This window comes from Notamacropus eugenii, chromosome 1 (genome assembly GCF_028372415.1).
Source record: "Notamacropus eugenii isolate mMacEug1 chromosome 1, mMacEug1.pri_v2, whole genome shotgun sequence".
Classification (NCBI taxonomy): domain Eukaryota; kingdom Metazoa; phylum Chordata; class Mammalia; order Diprotodontia; family Macropodidae; genus Notamacropus; species Notamacropus eugenii.
Genome location: NC_092872.1, coordinates 57,681,514 through 57,705,251, shown reverse-complemented (window position 1 = coordinate 57,705,251; position 23,738 = coordinate 57,681,514). Strand labels below are relative to the sequence as shown.

The following is a 23,738-nucleotide window of genomic DNA, read 5'->3' as shown; positions in this document are numbered from 1 at the left end:
ATTCCTTGTCACTGTTGCATTACATTATTTCAGTGGCATTTCCTAGCCAGGACTCAGAGTTCCTTGTTTGATGGATAGGGATGCCCTGTGTAAAGGACCATAGCTTTCCACAGTAAGTCCCTTCTATTTGCACTGGCAGGCTTACAGTGTGCATTCTGTCCTAAAATACTCTTGTTATATCCTGAGCTGCTGAAAGTGATGATATCAGTGTGCCATGAAATGCTTAAGATAATGAGGACTGTAGGCTTCTGCACTGGTCTCCCTGGCATGCTTCACCTTCAGTTTATTCTGCCCTCACCAGAACCTCTTTAAACTTTCTCATCTTTCCAGGTCCAGAGGAGAGGGTTTAATTGCTAATTTCTGAGCAGCCCTATGGACAAGGAAGCTGGAATGTACCCATGTCAGACAATTCACATAATTTGCTGGGTAAAATTCAGTTCAACAGTTACTTCATTATAATATCAAGAAAAGGTTTCAATTTCAAATATTCAGTTAAATATATATAATATATTACATATTTATATATTTATATAACATTATATTATATATTAATATATATTAAGTATATATAATGATATAAAGTTAATTGTGTCACTTCAGCAATAAACTTCAACACAATGATACAGGAACACAGAATTTCAATAATGCTTTGACTCACAAAAATGCAATAGTTGTAATGAAATAATTGGTTTTATCAGCAAGAGTTTCACAGCCTAGAAAAAATAAAAAAAAAATTACCATAAATCTTTGCATCGCTAGAGTAAATAACTCTGGCTTCGCACAACACTCAAAGGAGCCTTACTTTTCAAAGGATCCAAAAAATGCAAATCGTAATAATTTTGCAAAATCCTAGGATAAAGTCCCCAAATGTAGCTTACATTAATATGTAATATTAATTACTATCATCTGCAGGTGTCTAGTACACAGTTCGTTTCCATTCTGTTGTTCAACAGCCCCATTTTACCTTTGTTACAAAAAATATTATAGCAATACAAAAGAACCTTTACTAAAATCGAAATGCAAGGTAAATAACAAAAAAATGAACACAGACAACAGGTATGATATTTCTACTTGATCACTTCCCTGTACACCTCAACACAGCAACAGCCTAGAAAGCCTGGGGATCATTGGCTTCTTGGAGCAACAGCAACATAGGGAACCAGGCTTCTTGGTGCGGTAGAAACTAGACTATCGATGAAATCCTGGGGACAACTTAAAAATTCTTCTTCCCACCCTCATCAAAGGTATCCAGATGGGATGCCAGAGTTCCAAGCATACCTGCTATTTTCCTCTTCTCTCTCCTATTTTTCTGGTGTTTCTCCTTTTTTCTTCTAGTTCTTGCTCGAATCTTTTTTGGTCAATTTTCAAAAATTCTGAACTTAAAGTGAACATTTCCATATACAGGATAGCAGGTCATTAGGATTGTACATGAAACCACAAATTTTCATTTCTTATAGTTTGCTTTTCCTTGTAAATATATAATCAATTCAATGTTATTTTCAAAGCTATCCTGTTCACCAGTGTCTATTTCTAAACTTTGTGTTTACTTCTGTGAATTTCTAAAATATGCCAGTGACCCTCTTTTATTTCTTCCTTTTTTAAAAAAAAAAATACTATTGCTAGTCTCCATCTATCTCCTAAATCCTTCTGGTCCCTGATTGAAAAAGAAAAAAAAGAAAACCTTTGTAACAAATATTCAGAGTGAAACAAAAACAAATCTACATGATTAAGCATGTCTAAAAATGCATGTCTCATTTTCTACTTTGAGACTATCCCTTGTTTGTCAGGGTATGGGAAGAGTGATTCATCATCAGTCCTTTGGAATTGTGATTGATCATTTCATTGATCAAATTTCCTTTTTAAAAAATTTTTTTATTGATATCTTTTGTTTTTGCATGACCTAATCTGCTTCATGAATTGTTATGGCCAAAGAATTCATTACCCAGTGGCCAACCTACTGAGGAAGGGACTTTCTGTATCCAGTCAAGTTCAGCTCAGTCTGTTATAAGACGAATGTATTGCATTCAAGTAATGAATGTACCGTTCTGTAGAAAGGAGCTTGTAGTGCAGGCTAACTGGAAGGGCTGATACTTGAATGAACAGTTGGGATCAAGTGAGGGTTTTTTCAAGGGTGGATTGTTTGTAGGCAACAGGGAATGAGCCAGTAGAAAAGAAAAGGTTCAAGATGAGAGAGGGAGGAGATCTTCCTAAATCTCATGTCTGACCATGTTGCACACACCTCTCCCCTCAGTCAGTCAATGCAGGTAGCTCCCTGTCACTGCCATGGTGAAAAAGAAAATCTTCATACCTTTGCCTGCCCTCTCCCCTCCTCCAGCCTCTCCAGTCTTCTTACACTTTACACCTTCCTCATTACACTCTTGGATGCAATGACAGTGGCCTCCTTGCTCTGTTCCTTTTACAAGACACTTCATTTCCCAGTTCCAGGCATTTCCTCTGGTTGTCCCACATACCTCACATCCTCTTCATCCCTTGTCTCCTGGCCACCTTGGCCTCCCTTCAAATCCCAGATAAAATCTTACCTTCTACAGAAACTCTTTCCCTATAAACCTTAATTCGAGTTCCCTTCCTCTGCTGATTATTTCAAATTTATCCTGTTTTGAGCTTAATTATACGTAATTGTTTATATGTTGTCTCCCTCATTAAACTGTGGACTCCTTTGAGAACTGGCACTTTTTCCCTTTTTGGTACCCCTAGCACTTGGCAGATAGAGTCAGGAAGACTCCTTATGAGTTCAAATGCAGCTTCAGACACTAGCTGTGTGACCCTGGGCAAGTCACTAACACAGTCTGCTTATGTTCCTCATCTGTAAAATGAGCTGGAGAAGGAAATGGCAAATCATTCTAGTATCTTTGCCAAGAAAACCCCAAATGGGGTCATGAAGGGTCAGACACGACTGAAAAAGGACTTAACAACAACAAACAAAAGCATTTACCTGCTACATAAAATGTGCTTAACTGATGTTTATCGGCTGATTGTGTGAGTGGATAGGGAAGAATGAGATCTGGTGTACAAGAGAGGGCTTGACCTCGATGAAGAGCAAGGCAGGCTCTTTATTACAAAATCAGAGAATGGAGAATGTATCAATAGGATATTAATATATATTGGGACTCCAACAGACGTCTTTTATTTTCTCGGAAACACGGTTGGGAGTGGATAGAGAATCGGTTAGTGAGGGGTAAAATGATTTCTTTGCAGTAGCAAGAGCCCAGTTGAATTAGATAAAATAAACCTGGTAGACCCAGTCAGCACAGTCTGGGTCGCATCATTCCCCCAGGACCAATCAGCAACAGTGAGAAGCAGAGAAACCAGATCATAAGGTGTTACTCATTGTTGGGTTCGGCAAGGCATAAGTGATCATAGGACCATGACAGAGAATACACACTTCACGTAAGATTTGTTAGTAGTAGCTCAGCTTTCTGTCTCTTTATAATTTGTAGTGGTTGATATTTAGATACATGTCTGAAACCTGAGTAACTCATAGCTTCACATCTCTACAGGGATCACACTGTAATTGTTTGCTGTACAGGTTATTTTTTTCATGTGCGTTTTTCATTAGAGAGGCAGCATGGGCTTCCTCTGAATGCAATATCCTCAAAGGCTGGGACTATTTTCTTTTTGTTTACATTTTTGAGCCCTAGCACAGTGCCTGGCACATAGTAGGTACTTTATAAATGCGTATGGGTTGATGGTAGCAGGTTGATAAGGAAAGATAAGATAGATAAGGTCAGTCCTCTGGCTGACCTTGGAGTCAGGAGCAAGGAAGCCAGTGTCACTCAAACAAAGAACTTTGTATTTGATCATGGAGGTAACAAGGAGTTTATTTACCGGGGGATGGAGGTGGGCATGTGTGACATGGCCAGGCCTGATCAGGATTTAGGAACATCACTTTTTCCTCTCATCTTGAACCTTTTCTTATCTACTGGCTCCTTGACTACAATATCCTTGTAAAAAACCCTCCCTTGATCCCAATTATTCACTCAACTACCAGCCCCTCAAGTTATCCTACATCTCACCTCCTCTTCACAAAGAAAAAAAACCAAAAAACTGTCACGTTACATTCATGTGACCATGGGCAACACAGTCAAAGACTATAAATTACAGACTGGTTGCTGATCTATGAATCGGAAGGAATTTCCTGGTCAAGTGCTCCCTACACTGATAACATCACAAATCCAGACAAAACCCCAAAACAGCTATTTCTGTATTGCTTAAATATTTTGGAGAGAAAATAACAAATGAATTCAGCTTTTAGATAAACAAAAGTGATCAAGCATCATATTCTTTTAAAAATATATATTACTGGGAAATGATAACTTGAAGGTATCATATCAAACCAAGTCAATCCTTTTTTTCCTGTTGATAATTTCCTTTTAAATGTTTGTACAAGGAAGAAAATTCCAGTCAGCACCATGCGCACAAACATTCGGTGTCAGATTGCAAAAGCAGGCTGACATCAAATTCTTGTGGTTACGAGTGATATTTCAGCTTCGGAGAGGTGATAGAGACTCTAAGGTTTTGTTTCATTATTGTTGAAGAAAATGGGTGCAGCCTCTTCCTTTCCACACTGACCTCTTGAACACTTTGGCCTCATGTTGCCTTTGATTTTCTGTTTTTTCTGACAGCTTACGAGGAAACTTCATCGGGGTAGCTGGAGCTAAAGCCATGGCTAATGCCCTGAGGACAAACCCCAGTCTCCGGGTGCTCAAGTGAGTAGTTGTTGATAATTGGGAGAAAAAAAAGCCAGGCTTAGCAGCTGGTGGGTCAGCAGGACTTTATCACTCTTAAGTGGCTGCTGTGGATTTCCCCTATAGTGGCTTCTTTCTGAATAATTCAGACCTTTTATAAAATAACTAGATGGTGCAGTGGACAGGGTACCGGGTCTAGAGTCAGAAAGACTCATCTTCCTGAGTTCAAATCTGGCCTGACATTTACTGGCTGTGTGACCCTAACCCTTTTTGCCTCCATTTTCTCATCTGTAAAATGAGGTGAAGAAGGAAACGGCAAACCATTCCAGTATTTCTGCCAAGAAAACCCCAAAAAGGGATCATGAGGAGTTAGACACGACTGAAGTGACTGAACAACTATAAAGTGTCAGCTCTGAAAACACCTACCTGTGCGATCTTGGGCAAATCAACCTCTTTGGGTCTAAGTTTTCTTATACATAGAATGACAGGAATGGACTAAACAATCTCCAAGGTCCCTTCCAGCTCTAACCCCCTATCTTTATATAATGTTCTGACCATTTGCATACAATTCCCCTTAATACTAAGTGTCAAATGCAACTGGACTGTTGCCATAGTAGAGAAATCCTAGCAGCAGCTGCTGCTCTATGACATTGCCTAGAGACGTTACCCAAAACGTCAGCAGACAAATCAATTATGTCACCTTTCTAGTCATATGGTTCTTTGGTGTTCTCTTGGCCTGCAAAGGTCACTGTAAGGTTTTTTCCATCTTCTCCCTAGTCTTCAAGAGAACGCCTTAGGAATGGAGGGAGCCATCTGCATCGCCACTGCACTGTCCAGCAACCATGGACTCCAGCGTGTCAAGTGAGTGATGGTTAAAAAAAACGTAGAAGCTTAGTTCAGGGACACCATTCCCCTCCCATCCTTTTAGAACAGTCTTCTAAACAGGAAACTGGTACATGTCCAGTCAGTTGAAAGAATAAAACAGGTCACGTCTGAGACCTTGTCAGGTGAGGTATTTATTAAGAGCTTATTGTGTGCCATGCACTGTGCCTCCTTGGATGACAGACTGTAGAATCAAAAAGATCTTTATGGGATAGAAGGAATTCCACCAACAAAGTGAAATTAAATAGAGGTAAATGCAAAGTACTACATTTAGGCATGTACAAAATTAAATCACATAAATATGAAGGATTTAGTGGACTGAAAGCTCAGTATGTCAGTAGTGTGGCATAGTTGCTAAAACATCAACAACAAAAGCTCAATGCAAACAAAAAAGAGAAAACTTTAGTCACAGTCTTATTAGAGGTATAGAAGTTAATAATTCCATCATAAGCTGTACTAATCAGACCACATCTGGGGAAGTGCATTCAGTTCAGTTCTAGGTGCTGCATTTTAAGAGGATCATCGGCAAAGGAAAGGGCATCCAGAAGATGGTGAAAAGCTAGCGAAGGGTCTATCAGTCATGTCCTATAAGGGTCAGTTTAGTCAGGGATGTTTATTCTGCGGGAGGTGGGGGTTGAAGATTATTGTATTCAGATATTTGAAGGGTTGTCCTGTGAAAGAGGGAACTGATCCTCTGTTGCTTCAGCAGGTAGAACCAAGAGCAATGGTGCAATGGTGCAATGGTGCAGTAGATTTGGGCTCAGTCTAAAGAGGAAACTTCCAGCAGTGTCTAGGTCACTTGTCCAAGGATGCTGTATAAGAGGGGTTCTTAACCAGAGATTTTGGGGGTCCATTAACTTAGAGAGGAAAAATAATATCCTTATTTTTACAAATCTCTCAATTTTAACATTTCCTTTAATTATTACCTAAGAAGGCATCCATAGGCTTTCCCAGACTGCCAAAGGGGTCCTGACCTTTTTAACAAAAAAGGTTAACCATCTCTAGTGTAAAGGGATTTTGAAGTCAGTGGGAGGTTGAATTTGGTGACCTATAAAGTTACTTTCAAGTCTAGGTTTACATGATGCTGCTTCTTCTGGACAGTGTGGGCCCTAGGCAACTAGCTATTTGCATACCTGTACTAAAGGATTTGGATCTCAAAGTCTGAACAAGGGTCAGGTTGACAGAATGGTAATTGGAATTGGCTTACCCTGACCTGCCCTTGCAATCTGGCTTTCCATTCCCACCATTCTCATGAAGTAGCTAAGAACCAAGGACACTAAAGACCTACTTGTTGCCAAATTCAGTGGCCTCTTTGTCCTGATCTTCCATCAATTGTGTAGCATTTGATACTGTGAATTAACCCTTCCTTCTGGACAGACCGTCCTTTCCTGACTTCAGGGACACTCTCTTCCATGGTTCTCTCATACTGTTGGCTCTTCCCATTCCTTCAATGTGTATGATTCCCAAGGCTTTGTCCTTGACCCTTTTCTTTTCAATTCTTTTTCTGAGTGATCACATTAACCTTCATGGCTTTGTTGGTCATTTCTATCTGGACTCCCAAGCCTATAGGCTGCCACTCCAAACCTGCACTTTCAGTTAACTGCCTATGGGACGTTTCCAGCAACATCTCACACTCAACGTGTCCAAAACTTAATCTTTCACTTGAAAGATTTCACCCTTCCCTTCTCTTTTCTGTTGACAGCAGCATCATCCTTGCAATTCTTGCCACCTTTCATCAGGTGCCAAGGCCTGTTGAGTACTTTTCAAGGGTGGATATGGTATTATTTAACCTGTTATCTCCTTCAGCCTAGCAGAGAATGCTGCTCATTTATCAGCTGATAATGAGAAGTCTGTTAACATGAGGTTCCACTCCTTGGCTTTCTGATACCATTTTCAAGCCCTATCCAAACATGCCCTTTCTTTCAGTCTCCAGGGAAACTACATTGGAGAATCAGGTGCCAGGATGATCTCAGAGACTATCAAGGCAAATGCTCCAGACTGTGTTGTTGAAATGTGAGCCATAATTCTGGTGGATTGAGCAGGGAAGAAGCAGGGAAGAAGCCAAGCAGGAAGTCTGAATGCTAAGAGACTATTTAAACTCGTGATAACCTGAAGGTCAGAACCATGGTAGCTCTAGAAGGAAGGAGCTTATTGATCCTCTGGAAGCAGTTTCAAAGAGAGGTCATCATCTACTTCCAGAACTGAGCATCAGTACAGGAACAGCGATGACTGAAAACCTGCACACGCAGGGTAAATTCTTCTACAGATGGACAATGGTATAAAGACCTTGTGATTTAGGATTCAGCCACTGGAACAACAGAGGAAGGTGGCTGGCCATGGGTAAATAGCTGTTTATAAGGCCATTAAAAGTATTAATCTGACATGGGTAACAGAGGAAACATTCCTTGATTCTTCCAAGAAATACACATCTCTAATTAGCCACAATTCCTCAAGAAATGTGGAAAAACTGGGGCAGGGGGCATGGTGTGTTTGAGATGGCTTAAGTTGTGGGATTCTGGAGATGGAAAAGCTCAAAAGGTATTTTCATTTCTCCAAGTTTTCCACCACACCAGCACTAAACATAAATTATTCTTCAACGACAAACATAGGGGTCCTATGGATGGCAAACTCAGTATGTCAGCAGTGTGATATGGCAACAGAGAAAAAAAAAGCTGATGTGATTTTGTTCTACCTTGCTAACAGAACAAAGGTGGGAGTAATGCTGATGTAGTCTGGGCCAGTTAAAATCTGGAGTATTCAACCAAGTTCTTGGTGCTACATTTTATAAGGTATATGGATCATTTAAAACATGTCCAGAGCAGAGCAACCAGGATGGTGAAGGTTAAACAAAAATACCTCTCAGGTCTTTTTTGGGGCCCAGATCTGTGATTTCATCAGTGTGGGAATTTCTGTGATTCATCTTAGTGTGGAAATTCCTTCCACCAATACAGAACTGAAACTAACTCATTTGTAACTTGAAATCTTAGAACTCTTTTAGAAGTCTTTCAGATGAGCTTCTTTCAGTGGTCAAAAGGATCTTCACCTTAGATAATATGCTAGGCTCACAGGTTTGGGGAACTAATGCCTCCATTTTTGCTTTTCTGTCTCCAGAGCTCCAACGGTAAACCACTGATTGCTTTGTCACTAAATCTTCCCTCATTCCTCCTGCTAAAATGCTATATTGAGAACAGATGAAAGAAAAGGGGATGTTTTGCTAGAAGAAGATTTGGAGGGTGGGGAGATATGCTTTGCTGTCTTCATGCCAGAGTAGCCCGATTCCATTTGATTTTGCTTGGCTCTGAAGGACAGAACCTTGTACCAATGAATGAAAGCATTCACCACAAGTGAAACTGTCTAAAAATGGAATGGGCTGCCTGAGTGCACTGTCTGTAATGGAGAGTTTTAAGAGGAGGAAAAGACCAATGTTCCAGGCAGGGGCTGGACTAGATAAATAATCCCTATTTTAGTATTCTATAATTTTGATCTAACACACTATGGGAATTTATGATGTATTAAAATGTGGTGATATAATGAAAATCTCTTAGGCCTCAGTCGACCACAAATGCCACTAGGAAACCTCTATACCAAAGGCAGAGAGTCTATCAAAAAACATTCATTCCCACCAATGATTGTGCTGCTGGAAAAAAAAAATCATAAGACACCACAGATCTTATCAATCAAATCAATGAGAATGAATGTGTATGAAGACTATAAAATGATACTCATTTTTAGTTTGAACAGGACATCATTAGGGCTATAAAATTCCTTATAGGTAAGTACAAAAATGTGCCAACCTGCTCACACTTCCCTAACTGCCGCTTTCTCTGAAAGGACACTGATATTACAAGCAACAAGGTTCTTTTTAACAATGAGGTTGGCAGAAAATGTTACTTAGGTCTTCAAAGTGGGTATCTTGGTTTAGTTTAGACATCATGCTATATAAATGTCAAACCTGGCCTGGAAACCATAATATTCAGTCATCTCTTCTTTCCTCAACACAGCATTCTTTAAAAAAATTGTTTTATTAATATATTTTGTTTTACCATAACAATTCTAAAAAAGAATCCTACCCAACCCTTAAAAATGGCTAAGCAAAACTGTCTAACGTAGCTTTTGGGACTGACAGCACAAGTAAAATACTAGTTCTATAATTTAACATATTGTAACAAAAAGAAGCAAGTACGCTCTAACATCAGGCATCTGGAACCAATGCTGGTTATGTCTCATGTGAATCTTTCATAGTCCTCATTCTTTACAGTGTAAAAATATTTTATTATGATCGTATAACAGTTTGTTTATCTATTCCCCAAGTAATGGGCATATAATTTATTTCAAGCTTTTGCTATTATAAAGAATGCTATGAACATTTTGGTACCAATGACTTCCAGGAATAAAATGACTATAAATCCAGTAATGGAATTTCTGGGTCAAAGGGGAATGGGTAGTTGAGTAACTTTTTCTTGCATAGTTGTAAAAATTTTCCCAGAAGTGTTGAATTAATTCACAGCTGCACTAATTGTTACCAGTGTGTCTTTCTTCCTACAGCCTAATAATAAATGAACTCTTTTCAATTGCTACCATCTTTAGCATTCTGACGGTTGGGTGAAGATACTTCAGCTGATGCTATACACAAGATTATATTTTATTATTCTCTTTTATCAATTCCTCTCCTTTCTTTTAAAGATTCTCTGGACTACTGAGTTATCCTCCAGAGAAATGTTTTAAGGAACTGCTCCTAAATACAGAAACTTATATTTTGATAATCAGCTGATCCTGGAGAAACAAACCAATGCCTTCACTTTATTAACATAAGAGTTTTTAAGTTTACATAAAAGACATGATAAAAAATAAACCTAGTGTTTATATGATCACTTAAAAATAAAATCTTTTTTTTGCTGAGCAATTGGTATAGAAGCAACAAATTATTCTGTATGATATTTGCAAATGTGAATCATGTAGGTAGAAGAATATTTATAAGAATAATTATATGTAGTATAGCAGTGAAGACCAACAGCCTGAGAAGAAAAAGAAAGTCAGTCTGGGTATATCCTAGGTCCTGGCACATGGCATGTTCCCTGCCATCTCCTAGAAGCCAAGGAATTCATTCACATCCCAATGCTCCCATCAATCTAACTAACATGCCGTTCTTCATCTACAAAGGTGTCAATGCTGACTTACCATCACTTAGGACATTTGTTTTGAGTTGTCTTTCCTATAATAAAGTTGTAGCAAACATCACACAATTGTTGATTGACTGGAGTAAATTCTCCTGCTAGAAAGAGGCAGCCTGTCAGGGTGGAAGAGACAGTGCTGAGACAAGAATCAAGAGACCTGGCCGTCAGATCCTAGAGTCTGCCTTCTTAGTCTAGGCCCTGTGGCCCTCAGTTTCCCACTCTGTGAAATGAACCAGGCCAAGATGATCTCTAAGTTCTCTTCCTCTTCAAATTCTTTTTTTTTCAAATTCTTTTTAAAAAAGATTCTTTTAGGGGGAGGAGCCAAGATGGTGGAGTAGAAAAATACACATATGCTAGCTCCAAACCCACAGCCCATAAAATACCTATAAAGAAGAACTCCCAACAAATTCAGGAGCAGCAGAAGCCACATAACAATGGAGCAAAGGAGATTTCTGTTCCAGAGAGACCTGAAAAACTGACCCGAAAGGTCCCTCGAGCACCAAACCCGGAGCACAGCCCAGCCCTGGCTTGGCCAGGTGGCACTGAGAGGAGCAGATCTGAGCAGGCTTCAGGGAAGAATCTCCAGCGACCGAGCAGATCCCTCCACCCACAGGCGGCAAAGGTCAGTGAGAGGGGCTTTTCAGTTCATGGAGAGGGGAGTGCGGTACCCCCATAACTCAGGCCCCCTCGGGAAGCAGCAGTGGAGGCGGCAGCAGATGGTAGCTGCTGGGGGCTCCCAAAGCAGGCAGGAGCCCGGATTCATTGTTGAAGGTCTCTGTATAAACCCCGAGGGAACTGAGCCCCGTGAGCCAGCCCTGCCCCCACCTGAGCACCTGAACTTAATCTCACACTGAATAGCAGCCCCGCCCCACCAAAGCCCTAAGGCTGGGAAGCAGCATTTGAATCTCAGACCCCCAAGTGCTGGATGGGTGGAGGCTGGGTGGATCTGGAGGCAAGGTGGGTGTGGAGAGGACACTAAGATGTCAAGTATCCTACTGGGAAAATGCCCAGAAAAGGGAAAAAAAATAAGACCATAGAAGGCGACTTTCTTGGTGAACATATATCTCCTCCTTTCCTTTTGGATGAGGAAGAACAATGCTTACCATCAGGGAAAGACATAGAAATCAAGGCTTCTGTATCCCAAACAGGAAAAATAAATATTCAATGGGCTCAGGCCATGGAAGAGCTCAAAAAGGATTTCGAAAATCAAGTTAGAGAGGTGGAGGAAAAACTGGGAAGAGAAATGAGAGAGATGCAAGAAAAGCATGAAAAGCAAGTCAACACCTTGCTAAAGGAGACCCAAAAACATGCTGAAGAAAATAACACCTTGAAAAATAGGCTAACTCAATTGGCAAAAGAGGTTCAAAAAGCCAATAAGGAGAAGAATGCTTTCAAAAGCAGAATTAGCCAAATGGAAAAGAAGGTTCAAAAGCTCAGTGAAGAAAATAGTTCTTTCAAAATTAGAATGGAACAGATGGAGGCTAATGACTTTATGAGAAACCAAGAAATCACAAAACAAAACCAAAATAATGAAAAAAAGGAAGATAATGTGAAATATCTCATTGGAAAAACAACTGACCTGGAAAATAGATCCAGGAGAGACAATTTAAAAATTATGGGACTACCTGAAAGCCATGATCAAAAAAAGAGCCTAGACATTATCTTCCATGAAATTATCAAGGAAAACTGCCCTGATATTCTAGAACCAGAGGGCAAAATAAGTATTCAAGGAATCCACTGATTACCACCTGAAAGAGATCCAAAAAGAGAAACTCCTAGGAACATTGTGGCCAAATTCCAGAGTTCCCTGGTCAAGGAGAAAATATTGCAAGCAGCTAGAAAGAAACAATTCAAGTATTGTGGAAATACAATCAGGATAACACAAGATCTAGCAGCTTCTACATTAAGGGATTAAAGGGCGTGGAATAGGATATTCCAGAAGTCAAAGGAACTAGGACTAAAACCAAGAATCACCTACCCAGAAAAACTGAGTATAATACTTCAGGGGAAAAAACTGTCTTTCAATGAAATAGAGGACTTTCAAGCATTCTTGATGAAAAGACCAGAGCTGAAAAGAAAATCTGACTTTCAAACACAAGAATGAAGAGAAGCATAAAAAGGTAAACAGCAAAGAGAAGTCATAAGGGACTTACTAAAGTTGAACTGTTTACATTCCTACATGGAAAGACAATATTTGTAACTCTTGAAACTTTTCAGTATCTGGGTAGTGGGTAGGATTACACACACACAGACACACACACACACACACAGCACAGAGTGAATTGAATAGGATGGGATCATATCTTAAAAAAAATGAAATTAAGTGGTGAGAGAGAAATATATTGGGAGGAGAAAGGGAGAAATGGAATGGGGCAAATTATCTCTCATAAAAGAGACAAGCAAAAGACTTTTTAGTGGAGGGAAAAAGAGGGGAGGTGAGAGAAAAACATGAAGTTTACTCTCATCACATTCCACTAAAGGAAGGAATAAAATGCACACTCATTTTGGTATGAAAACCTATCTTACAATACAGGAAAGTGGGGGATAAAGGGATAAGCAGGGTGGGGGGGATGATGGAAGGGAGGGCAATGGAAGGAGGGAACAATTTGAAGTCAAGACTCTTGGGGAGGGACAGGATCAAAAGAGAGAATAGAAGCAATGGGGAGCAGGACAGGATGGAGGGAAATATAGTTAGTCTTACACAACACGACTATTATGGAAGTCATTTGCAATACTACACAGACATAGCCTATATTGAATTGCTTGCCTTCCCAAAGGGAATGGGTGGGGAGGGAGGGATGAAGAGAAGTTGGAACTCAAAGTTATAGGAACAACTGTCGAGTACTGTTCTTGCTATTAGGAAATAAGAAATACAGGTAAAGGGGTATAGAAAGTTATCTGGCCCTACAGGATATAAGAGAAGTTGGGGACAAGGGAAGGGAGGGATGATAGAAGAGAGGGCAGATTGGTGATAGGGACAATTAGAATGCTCGGTGTTTTGGGGTGGGTGGAGGGGACAAATGGAGAGAAAATTTGGAACTCAAAATTTTGTGAAAATGAATGTTAAAAGTTAAATAAACAAATTTTAAAAAAAATTAAAAAGATTCTTTTAACAAATACTTAAGACTGAATGTCAATAGAACCAACTAAATTTGCTTAGTAACAATTTACATTTAAAATCAATTAATTTTGACGTGTCATAATTTTTCAATCACTCCTATTAAATCTTAAGTAGGATTCTTTGTTGGTCCATTCATTCATTCATATTCACGCTTCCTTTTGTATAGTTGTGGTTAATTTGTACTTCATTTTTCTGGTTGTGGTTTTTTTTTTTTTTAGCTTTGTATTATTTTAAAGGTTTGTCTGGATTTATTTTGCTTTGCAGTATTCCATTCCATTTATGTATCATAATTTAACTATCCCACTTCTTGATAGACATTTAGATTGTTTCCAGTTTTCTGAGATTACACAATGCTACAAAAAACTTCGAACAGACCACTTTTTTTGCTTCTGATAACTTTCAGAGGTTCTCGTGAACAATGGGATGGATGGGCCAAAGAGTATGATTATTTTGTAACTTTTACTGCATGCTGCTAAGCTGCTCTCTTTAAAAATTCTTTTAAGTTTTGCAGGTTTACAATTCCACTGCTGATGTTTTAGGTTTACTGATGGGTAATCTCATGGTCTCAGGGAAACAAAAAATCTAGGTCAACAAGATTTACAAATTTAGTACAGATAACTGAAGAAGAAGACAGATCTGATGAAAAGGTGGTCCTGGTTGCCTTGGGAACATGAGCTTTGTCAGAAATAAGTGAGCTGAAAAGGAAGTCAAGAGAAACTGAAACATAATTGCAGGCTAATATGAAGGTTTTCAGGTGTCTTTCTCATCCATAAAGATGTTCCAAAAGGATGAAAACTAATCTATTAAATTTCTTATGAAGGAAAGACAGTGTGGTATAGTAGAAAGGGCCCTGAACTGGATGGAATTCAAGAAACCAGGATATTCTACTCAAGAGCTACAGAGCCATATACAAGTCACAGCCTTTCTTCATCTTCCTCTTATTCTTTTTTTTAATAAAATGTTAGTGGTATTAGATGAATTCAAAGGTCCTTCCAGCTCTAACATTCTATGACTCTGTGAATGAAATGTTTGAAAAATATGTTTATTTAAAGAAATTCAGAAGTTGGTACAGAGAGCACATAAGGAGTTTTAAAATGAAAAGGAAAGTCAGAATCTTAAAAATCAGTATGTTGTCACAGTGTTCTAAAACCATGTGAGAGCAGCATATACTGGGGGAAACTGTTCCTTGGCTAGTTAAAAAGATCTGACTTCTAACACAATGGTTTTAGCTATGTTTCTCTTCTCTTGTGGTTCTGTGGACGTTTTGTACCTCCTCGATGATAGGAAATAAGAAATCCTGTCCTCCAAAAATTGTAGATAAATATATTCAAAAAATATTTGGTGGTTCCTGTTTAAACCTCATGAAATCTAAGTAAAGGAGGATATCACACAAATAATTTACAGCTAATTTAGTTAAAATAATGCATCTTACTAATTTAGTTAAAATAATGCATCTTACTTTTCCAAACTTCTCATCATAGATTTTACCCATGTCATGTTTAATTAACATTGGGGCCACAAGGAGTAAGCTAGAAGTCATTATCACTCTCATCCAGAGGCTCAGGTTTCCGGGCCCTACGATTTGGCTTAGTCGGGGAGAGAGCCAGGCTTTCATCTTCCAAGTCATCATCATCTTCCTCATCATCCTCCATATCAATTTCACTGTCCTCTGAATCTTCCTGCAATAAAAGAGATGGCAATGTAACTTGACACCTTCTACTTCTTAGCTAGTTAGGAAGTTAAAATCCAACAACCATTTTCCTAGAAGTTCAGAAGAAAAAAGCACTACATGGCATAGGAGAAAAGGATTCAGGCCCAGGAACAGATGAAAGTTTCTGTATCATTAATATTGCCTTCAGTCATCAATTTCCAGACCAATACAACCCAGTACAAATTGGATTTACTATTATTATTTATATGTATATATATATATATGTGTGTGTGTATACATATAAACATACCTATATACACACACATATAAAATTTTAGCCAATTATCCCTGGAACTTGCTTCTTGGGACTCAGAAAAATATCACTTGGAAGGTATTTGGTCTCAGTTTCCTCATCAATAATCCTGAGGATAAAATCCACTCTCTTTTTCAAAGTGCTATCATGAGGACAACGTTGCAAACTTTAAAGTGCAGTAAAAATGAAAGTGTGTTTATTACCTATGGATGAAAGAAGATTCTGAATGGGTATGTTTCTTTTCATTCCTCTTAGATTTAGGGAAAAGAAGACAATGTGGAAAGTAGGTATGAGGAGCAAAGTGGAGAGGAGCCCATCTCCTTCTGGCAGTCTTTTGAAGGGATGTATAGGTTGGGCCCACTTTGAGTATATGTACATGTGGTATACGTAAAGTGTTCTGCAAACTTTAAAGCACTGCACAGATGTTAGCTATTATTATCATTACTATTACTGAATGAACGGCAGAAGACAGAACGTATGGAATAACAGTACACACCACACTCGTTCTGGACTGCCTGGGCCTACATGAATTCATAATGCAGTTAGCCATGCACATGAAGGCAGGAAGGGCTAGCAGCCCTAAGCCGCCTCCAGCTCTTTCTCCAGACTCTATTTCTACTAGTGGAATCTTCACTTTCTTAGTCTTCCAATGAGACAGTATATGTACAGTGCTTTGCAAACCTCAAAAGCACTCTATAATTTTTAACTATTACTGTCTATTATTCTAGGCCTAAAGCTGTGGAGCCATCCTCTACTCCTCATCTAGCTCCATCTCAGATTAGTCAGGCACCAAGTCAACCCTTCCACTCTCGCATCCTTCATTCCCCACTTCTCTTCCATGTCACTGCTAATTTCCTAACCTGTCACCTCACTTGTTGACTTAGCACAAGCATCAAATTTCTAATTGACCTTCCTGCCTTCCTCCCACACAACACTGTCAAATAAAATTTGGGGGTCTAAACATACTTTGCACGTGTTAGCCCTTTGCTCAAAAACTTTCAATACTGGCCTACTGCCTCTAAGTCCAAATTCAGCCTCGCATTCAAGGCTTCCCAGGATCTGGCTCCAATTTATCTTCCCTATATCACCTTCTACTCCCGCCAAATCAGCCAGGCCACTACTCCCAAATCATGCACGTTTCTATCTCTACATGTCTGTTGGTGTGACTTCCTTTTGTTCCTCTCTTTTTAAGGGCCCAGCTCAAATCCTGATGGTCCTTTTCTCCCTTCTCCGCCCCTTCTCTCTAACATCAGTTTTCATTTACTGTTATAAATCATGTCTCTCTGAGGGCAGTGACCATGTTTCTGCCTTTTGATAGCCTCCAGCACTTAGCACAGTGCCTGTACCATTTATCAAGTGCTTAACAAATAGGTTATATCATTTATTACCATGTGATCACAAGTAAGTCATTTAACTGTGGCTCTCTGTTTCCTCATTTGTAAAATAAGGGGATTAGAATACATGACTTATCCTTCTACTTATAAATCCATGATACTATGACCCTGTTAATCTTTTTCATCACAAGAAGATTGTAAGGTTCTTGAGGCTAAGAACCATGTCTTGTTCCTTATTTTGGTATTAATATATACATTATTCATCATAGTTCCTTACTTAAAAGAACTCAATAAATGCTAGATGAAGAGGATTAACTTGAGTCCCACTTGAGAAGTACAGCTTTCAGCTCGAATGGAAAACAACTGACTAATACTGGGGGAACAGAAGAAGTGTTTCAGTGACTTGATACTTGGAAGAGCTGAGCTAGTCCTTCTCTTTGGGGGTAGAGGTTTCTCCTCTATATGCCCAAAGCACTTGGTTTACGTCCTTCCTATAGCAATAGCGATTGGATATGTAATTTCATTGATGAGAGAGCTCTACCAATGCTACTTAACCATCCTAGGGCTGCTTAGAGCACTGACAGATTAAGTGACTTTCCCAGGGTCACAGAGTCAGTAAGTGTCAGAGGAGAGGCTTGAACTCAGGCCTTCTTGGCTTGAAGGCCAGAGATGTCAAACACACAGGCTCTGGACTGCATGTGGCTTGAAACACATTAAAATGTTACTGGGAAATATTTAACAAAAGAAATAAAAATATAATAAGACATAGATAATATTAACTAACATGTGGTTCTTCAAGTTAATATGTAGCTCACAGGGATCCTAATGTTTCTATTTGAGTTCAATACCACTGCCCCACATCATTACTGCCTCCTACAGCAACTGTCACCACCGTGCGGTTACTTCTGTACATGTCATATACCCCTCTGTGGCCCTACTGGAGGCAGACATTATGCAGCATTCTTCTCTGTACCATCCCCAATGCCTGACAGTGCCTTCATGTAATAGGTGCTCAGTGTTAATGCAAGGCACGATGGTGGATACAAAGACCCAAAATGAATCACCTCCCCAAAGGTATTCCTGGAATAATGATGGTTATACTGCTAAAGGTGTAGGTAAATTATCATTCAGGCAGCATTTCCTAAGCATTTACTATGTGCCAGGCAATAAGCCCTTATTGGAGAGCCAAAGAACAAGCAAAAATCATCCCTATCCTAAGGGATATATTCTAGAGAAGATGACAGGATTATAAACAGGTCCATACAAGAGGGATGGAAAGTAACCCTAGAGGGGGCGCTAGTTAGCTGAGTCTGGTAGAAAGCTAGGGATCCTAACAAGTGGGGGCGGAGGAGGAAGAGTGCTTCAGACATCATGGAGAGCCAATGCAAAGGTACAGATATGGGATGTGACAAGGAGCAGCAAGTAGGCCAGTGTGGCTGGATGTCAGAATGCGTGGAGGACAGAAACGGGTAATATGACTGGGAAGATATGAAGAAGCCTGGTTGTCATGCTAAGGAGCTCACATTCTTCTGATTCCAGAGTTTTATGCCAGTCTGAGAGTTGTTTGGCAAGCCTTGAAATGAATGAATGAATGGATAACTTGGAAGAAGGAAACCAGCTGCATGAAGGCAAAGGCCACTTCTTTTGTTTTGTCTTTGTGTCCTACTATCTAGCATACTATAGGAACCTAATAAGTACTCATAAGATTGCATTAAATTGATTTATTGCTATTAAAGGCTAAGCATTATCCTAAGTAAGTTAGGGCTGCTTCCTATCTGTGGAGAGTGAGAATGGAATGACCAGTGGATAGGGAAATGAATACAGCATTTGTGCTCATTTGAAAAATGGAAAATGAGATATTAATAAGCAAACAATACGTCATGTGCCAGTGAGGAAAAATTTCACCAGACGTAAAATAACCAACTTAGTCAAGAATAATCTCCAGTCAAACTGATCAAATCCATTATTCACAGTCTAGATACCAGCTTAGCATCTCAGGTTTTCTGTTCTTATGAGGTCAGACCTGGCATTTTAATAGCATAGGAAATCAGAATGTTATAGGCTTAGTTGAAACTTACATCATCATCGGTTTCTCCACCTTGCATGGTGCCCACGATGCGTTTGTTGGGTCTTCCTAAAGGGAGAAGAGCATAAACAAATAATGAAAATCTACTAGTTCTTAGGAATGAACTCTAACCAAGGTAAGACAGGTGGCCAGAATCCACCATAACATACACCTTTATTAGATGGCAGTAATATGAGTTAACACTTAAGAACTTACAATGAAAAATGCTATCTACCTCCAGAGAAAGAACTGTTAGGGTCTTAATGCAGACTGAAGTATAATTTTTTAAACTTTATCTATTCTTCTTGGGTTTTTTTGTTTTTGTTTTCTTTTGCAACATGACTAATGTAGAAATATGCTTTGCATAGCTGCACATGTATCATACTGCTTGCCTTCTCAAGGAGGGGGAAACAAAGGGGGGGGGATGGATAGAATACGGACTCAAAATTTTAAAAAAAACATTAAAATTGTTTTTACGTGTAATTGAAAAAAATATCTTAAAATAACAAAGAAACATTCCCAGAATAAAAATGGAAATGAAACAGGTTTTCTGATAAACAATGAGTAGATCAGAAAATTAACTGAGCCAAAACTCCCCATTCTCAAACACGGTGGGTAACCATGTTTATTTTTTAAAAATAATTAACAGGTAACAATACCACTTGGATCCCCAATTTCTCATGTTCCCATCAAATACCACGTGGTATCTGATGAAGAGAATTGTTAGTGTCCCATAGTAGATGGGTAACCATCTTTAGGGTGTCCCCCATGGTCTGATATGAATGCCAATGACATCAAAGATCTATGAAGACACTGCAAAAAAGACAAAACAGTCCCACCTTATTGTCATGCTATCTGACAGTCTAACAGGTTTCTTTTTCCTTGTCTTCTGAAGCTTTTTCCTCAACATAGGTTGCCTTTCTTAATCAACGGCCTCCTTTATTTGTTGCAAGTACAACGCCTTGCATACAGTATTATGCTTAACACATGCTTGTTGAATGGTTTACTGTTGGAAGTCTTATCTTTCCCTCTGAACTAGGATGCCCTTTCTGAATTGGTCCTGATTAAACATTAGGCCTAATCCCAATTCCAACCCTATGGATGCCTTCCTCATTAATATCATTAATTGCTTCTGAGAAAAAACAAAATTACATGAAACAACATCATGAAGCACAGTCTGGAAAGGTAAGAAAAGACCAGGTTTTCAGGGCAAAGAACTCACAGAGTAGAGTGTGAACCTAGAGAGCTTTATGCTTACCTCTTTAAGGAGCTGTTCAGCATGCCTAGCTCTGAAACAAGTGAATGAATGGATGAAGTAACTAGGTAGGGTAGTAGATAGAATGTTAGACTTAGGAGTCAGGAAGAGTGGAAGTTAAATCCTGCCTATAATCTTAGGCAAGTTACTTAATCTCTCTTCCTCAGTTTACTCATCTGCAGAATGTGTGACCATCTGTCAAAGATGCTATCAAGAGGATTTCCTGTTTGGGTATAGATTAGATTGCTGAGGTCCCTTCCAAACCTGAGATTCGATGAATGGGCAATTTGGGGGAGTTTACAGCAATGCCATGAATCAATTCCATTATTTGAATTCTCGCTATATATTTCCATTGTGTTAGAACCATTTCCCATATTTTACATAATTACAATTTCAAATAGTATGAATTTTTGTCACTACTCCACAAGATTCATTATTCAAACTAACTGGGACCCAAATGTAGAATTGGAAGACTTGAGTTCCAAGCCCAGTTGAATTGCTTATTAATTTTAAGACTTTGAGCAAGTCACAAGATACATCCTTCTGCAAAATAAGGGATAATAATATTTATATTACCAACTTCACAGAATATTTATGAGGAAAGCCCTTTGTAAAGTGTAAAGCAGCACATAAATGCTAGCTATTGTTACTAGCTGGGAATCGACTAGACTTTCTTTGCTAATCAATTCTTCTTGTGGCTTGAATGATTTCCTAAGTTCCTAAAGTGGAAAATGTATCTTCTGCCATTGGAGGCTACGTAATCTAGAACAGCGTTCAGGAGAACTATCAGTTAGCAGTTCATGACCCAAATCAAGATAGCAGGCCTAAATAAATTCAGACCCAGACTGGCCCTTTTAGAGCTCTAGACACAGTCCTGACACAGGGTAGTCTTGGCTCTGTGGTGCAAAGGGAAGGGGAAGGAGACTAAGCATTTATTAAGTACCTCCTATGTGCCAGACACTGAGCTGAGCACTTTGCAAATATTTCATTTAAAAGTGGGAGACTTTCAGACCACTCCTGAATACTTCTTTTAACTAAGGGGTGAAAGGTCGTGGCAAAAGAAATCTAGGTACCTTGCATCAAAACCTCCATGGCTGTTCGTGGCTTTGATAATCTTCTCTCTTCCATTTCACTGTCAGATTCATCATCTTCTTGGATGTCTATGTCTGAATCATCATTACCTATACAACAAAAAAATTAAATGTTACAAAAACATTTTACCTCTAGGTACAAATCAATTCTATCCATTAAAACAGATCAATATTCAAAAGTAATTTATTCCTCTCAGCTTTTTTCCTAATCTGTGAGAAAAAGAGGTTTTTTGTTTTGTTTTCTGCCTGTCAGTGTTCCACAAACAATATTATACTCTGTTTCTGACTTTCTTAAATCAGGGAGGGATACTGGTAAGACCCACAGATGGGCTGTGAGTAATGCATTTTTTTTTTTTTTTTTACAAAATCAGTTTGTATATGTAGAAACCCAAAACTGAGGAGCCAGGCTGCCATCGATGACTAAAAATTCCAAATTAGTTTATAAGAAAGAAAAGAAAAACCATGTGGTATGGACTGGACTTCCCTCCCAAATTATGTGCAGAGAACTTTAACTCTTCAATCAAGATGATAATTAGATAATAATGAGAGTAGTTGTCAGGATGAACTAGGTCTTTGGTTAAATAACAGGTAAGAAAGAAAAGCAGGAAAGGACCATCATTTATAGTTTTGACCAAGAAGAAGATGGTGACTCCCAGAAGCCAATATCTGATGCTAGTGATTATTTCTAATGAAGAAAATTGCAAAGGTATGTCTTCAAATCACTTTGTGGAAGATTTTATAATAACCAAAGCAATAGTCTCACATTCTGTGAACACTCTTTTACATCACTGGCCCTGGAGGGTTAGGACATGTACAACTGCTTTGATTGCAATGAAAAAGATGATCTTATACCTACTTCATGACGAGAATAACTACTCTTGGTTTATTTTCTTTCATAGTCACAAATGGCCGTTTAGGAGGATGGCCTAGGGATGGCAAGACAACCACGTCAAGATTGAGATGGTGCCAATTCTGGTTCCACATACTTCTACCTGGAAGCTAATCTGAGGGTCTGCTGATTAACTTTAATACCTTAGAAGATTAATAATTTTATCCGAGAGGATATCCCTTCCAGTGATATAGATGGGAACCCCTTCATGTCGTTTTAGATAGTGCTTTCCAAACTGATGCTGCTGAAAAGCTTCACCTGGTGGCCAAAATTCTGGTGATGAGTCTCTCCAAAGTAAGCCAGGTAAATACCTGAATAACAAGTACAAAAGTCTTACCTGCACTTAGCACAGGCCTGGCATGTAGCAGGTGCTTACTAAATGTCTATTAAGTGATTTACTGATCTGGCACAGACTTGTATCATATACGTGCCAGAATTTGTGGTCTAGTATTATAGTTTTTGGGAACCCAGGGTAACCTCTAGACCACAATGAGGCACCAGAGGCTAACTTTGGGCAGAAACAATTGATTGCCATTATGCAAAAAAAAGCCTTTGTTCAGCCACTAACTATTGTACAGTATGATGGAGAGATAGGTACCAGCACAGTAAAATTAAGTGATTCTGTTAGAATGCCTCATGTGAAGTCTGGCACACTAAGGGGTGTTGAGGTCAAATTCCCTCTCTTTCTCAGTCACCAAGAAAAGGTTTTGTGCCCTGAGAAACATGAGGAAGAACTAGGTCCAAAAAGAAAAGAATCTTACAGCTTCCTCCAAAGACTTCAAAGCAATGAATGTAATCCCTATTCACAAATATGTAGAGTGCACAAAGAGGACAAGGGGATGGGTCAACAGAAATGTTTCTCAGATTGGGTAGGGTACCTGTGTTCCTGAATGCCCAGTCCTTAGCAGTGCCGGGCACATAGTAGGTGCTTAATAAATATCGACAGATTGATGTCTATGACTATCTTCATATTCTTCCATCACCCATTTTAAAAAATGACAGCAAAATTTAGTTACTGGGTCACAGATCTAAAGTTGGAGGGGACCCCAGAGGCCAACCCCTTTGTTTTATAGATTTTCCACAGTGGGAAACTGGGGGGTGGGGATTGAAATGATTAGCCTAAACTCTTACAAATAATAACAGATTTAAACACAGGTCAATAAATACTACTAAATAAATAACATTTTTAAAACTCAGTTTAACTTTTTACTCCAGTTAGCAAAATCCAGTAACATTAAAGTCATCATACTATGCAAT

The 23,738-nt window shown here is 39.1% G+C and overlaps 2 protein-coding genes across 6 annotated transcripts in view; one reads left to right on the top strand and one right to left on the bottom strand.

The window, feature by feature from the left end:
* NLRC3 (NLR family CARD domain containing 3) overlaps positions 1-10,165 on the top strand; it is a 58,918-nt gene extending 48,753 nt beyond the window's left edge. For all 3 annotated transcript variants that reach the window (XM_072603127.1, XM_072603118.1, XM_072603137.1), the window contains exons 17-19: positions 4,644-4,727; positions 5,484-5,567; positions 7,515-10,165. In XM_072603127.1, the coding sequence (XP_072459228.1) occupies positions 4,644-4,727; positions 5,484-5,567; positions 7,515-7,605 (259 nt within the window). In that variant the 3' untranslated portion in view covers positions 7,606-10,165. The remainder of the gene's footprint in view (positions 1-4,643; positions 4,728-5,483; positions 5,568-7,514) is intronic.
* Positions 10,166-14,904: 4,739 nt separating this feature from the next.
* CLUAP1 (clusterin associated protein 1) overlaps positions 14,905-23,738 on the bottom strand; it is a 50,090-nt gene continuing 41,256 nt past the window's right edge. For all 3 annotated transcript variants that reach the window (XM_072603147.1, XM_072603162.1, XM_072603153.1), the window contains exons 10-12: positions 21,575-21,682; positions 19,260-19,315; positions 14,905-15,562 (exon numbers count right to left, since the gene is read on the bottom strand). In XM_072603147.1, the coding sequence (XP_072459248.1) occupies positions 15,413-15,562; positions 19,260-19,315; positions 21,575-21,682 (314 nt within the window). In that variant the 3' untranslated portion in view covers positions 14,905-15,412. The remainder of the gene's footprint in view (positions 15,563-19,259; positions 19,316-21,574; positions 21,683-23,738) is intronic.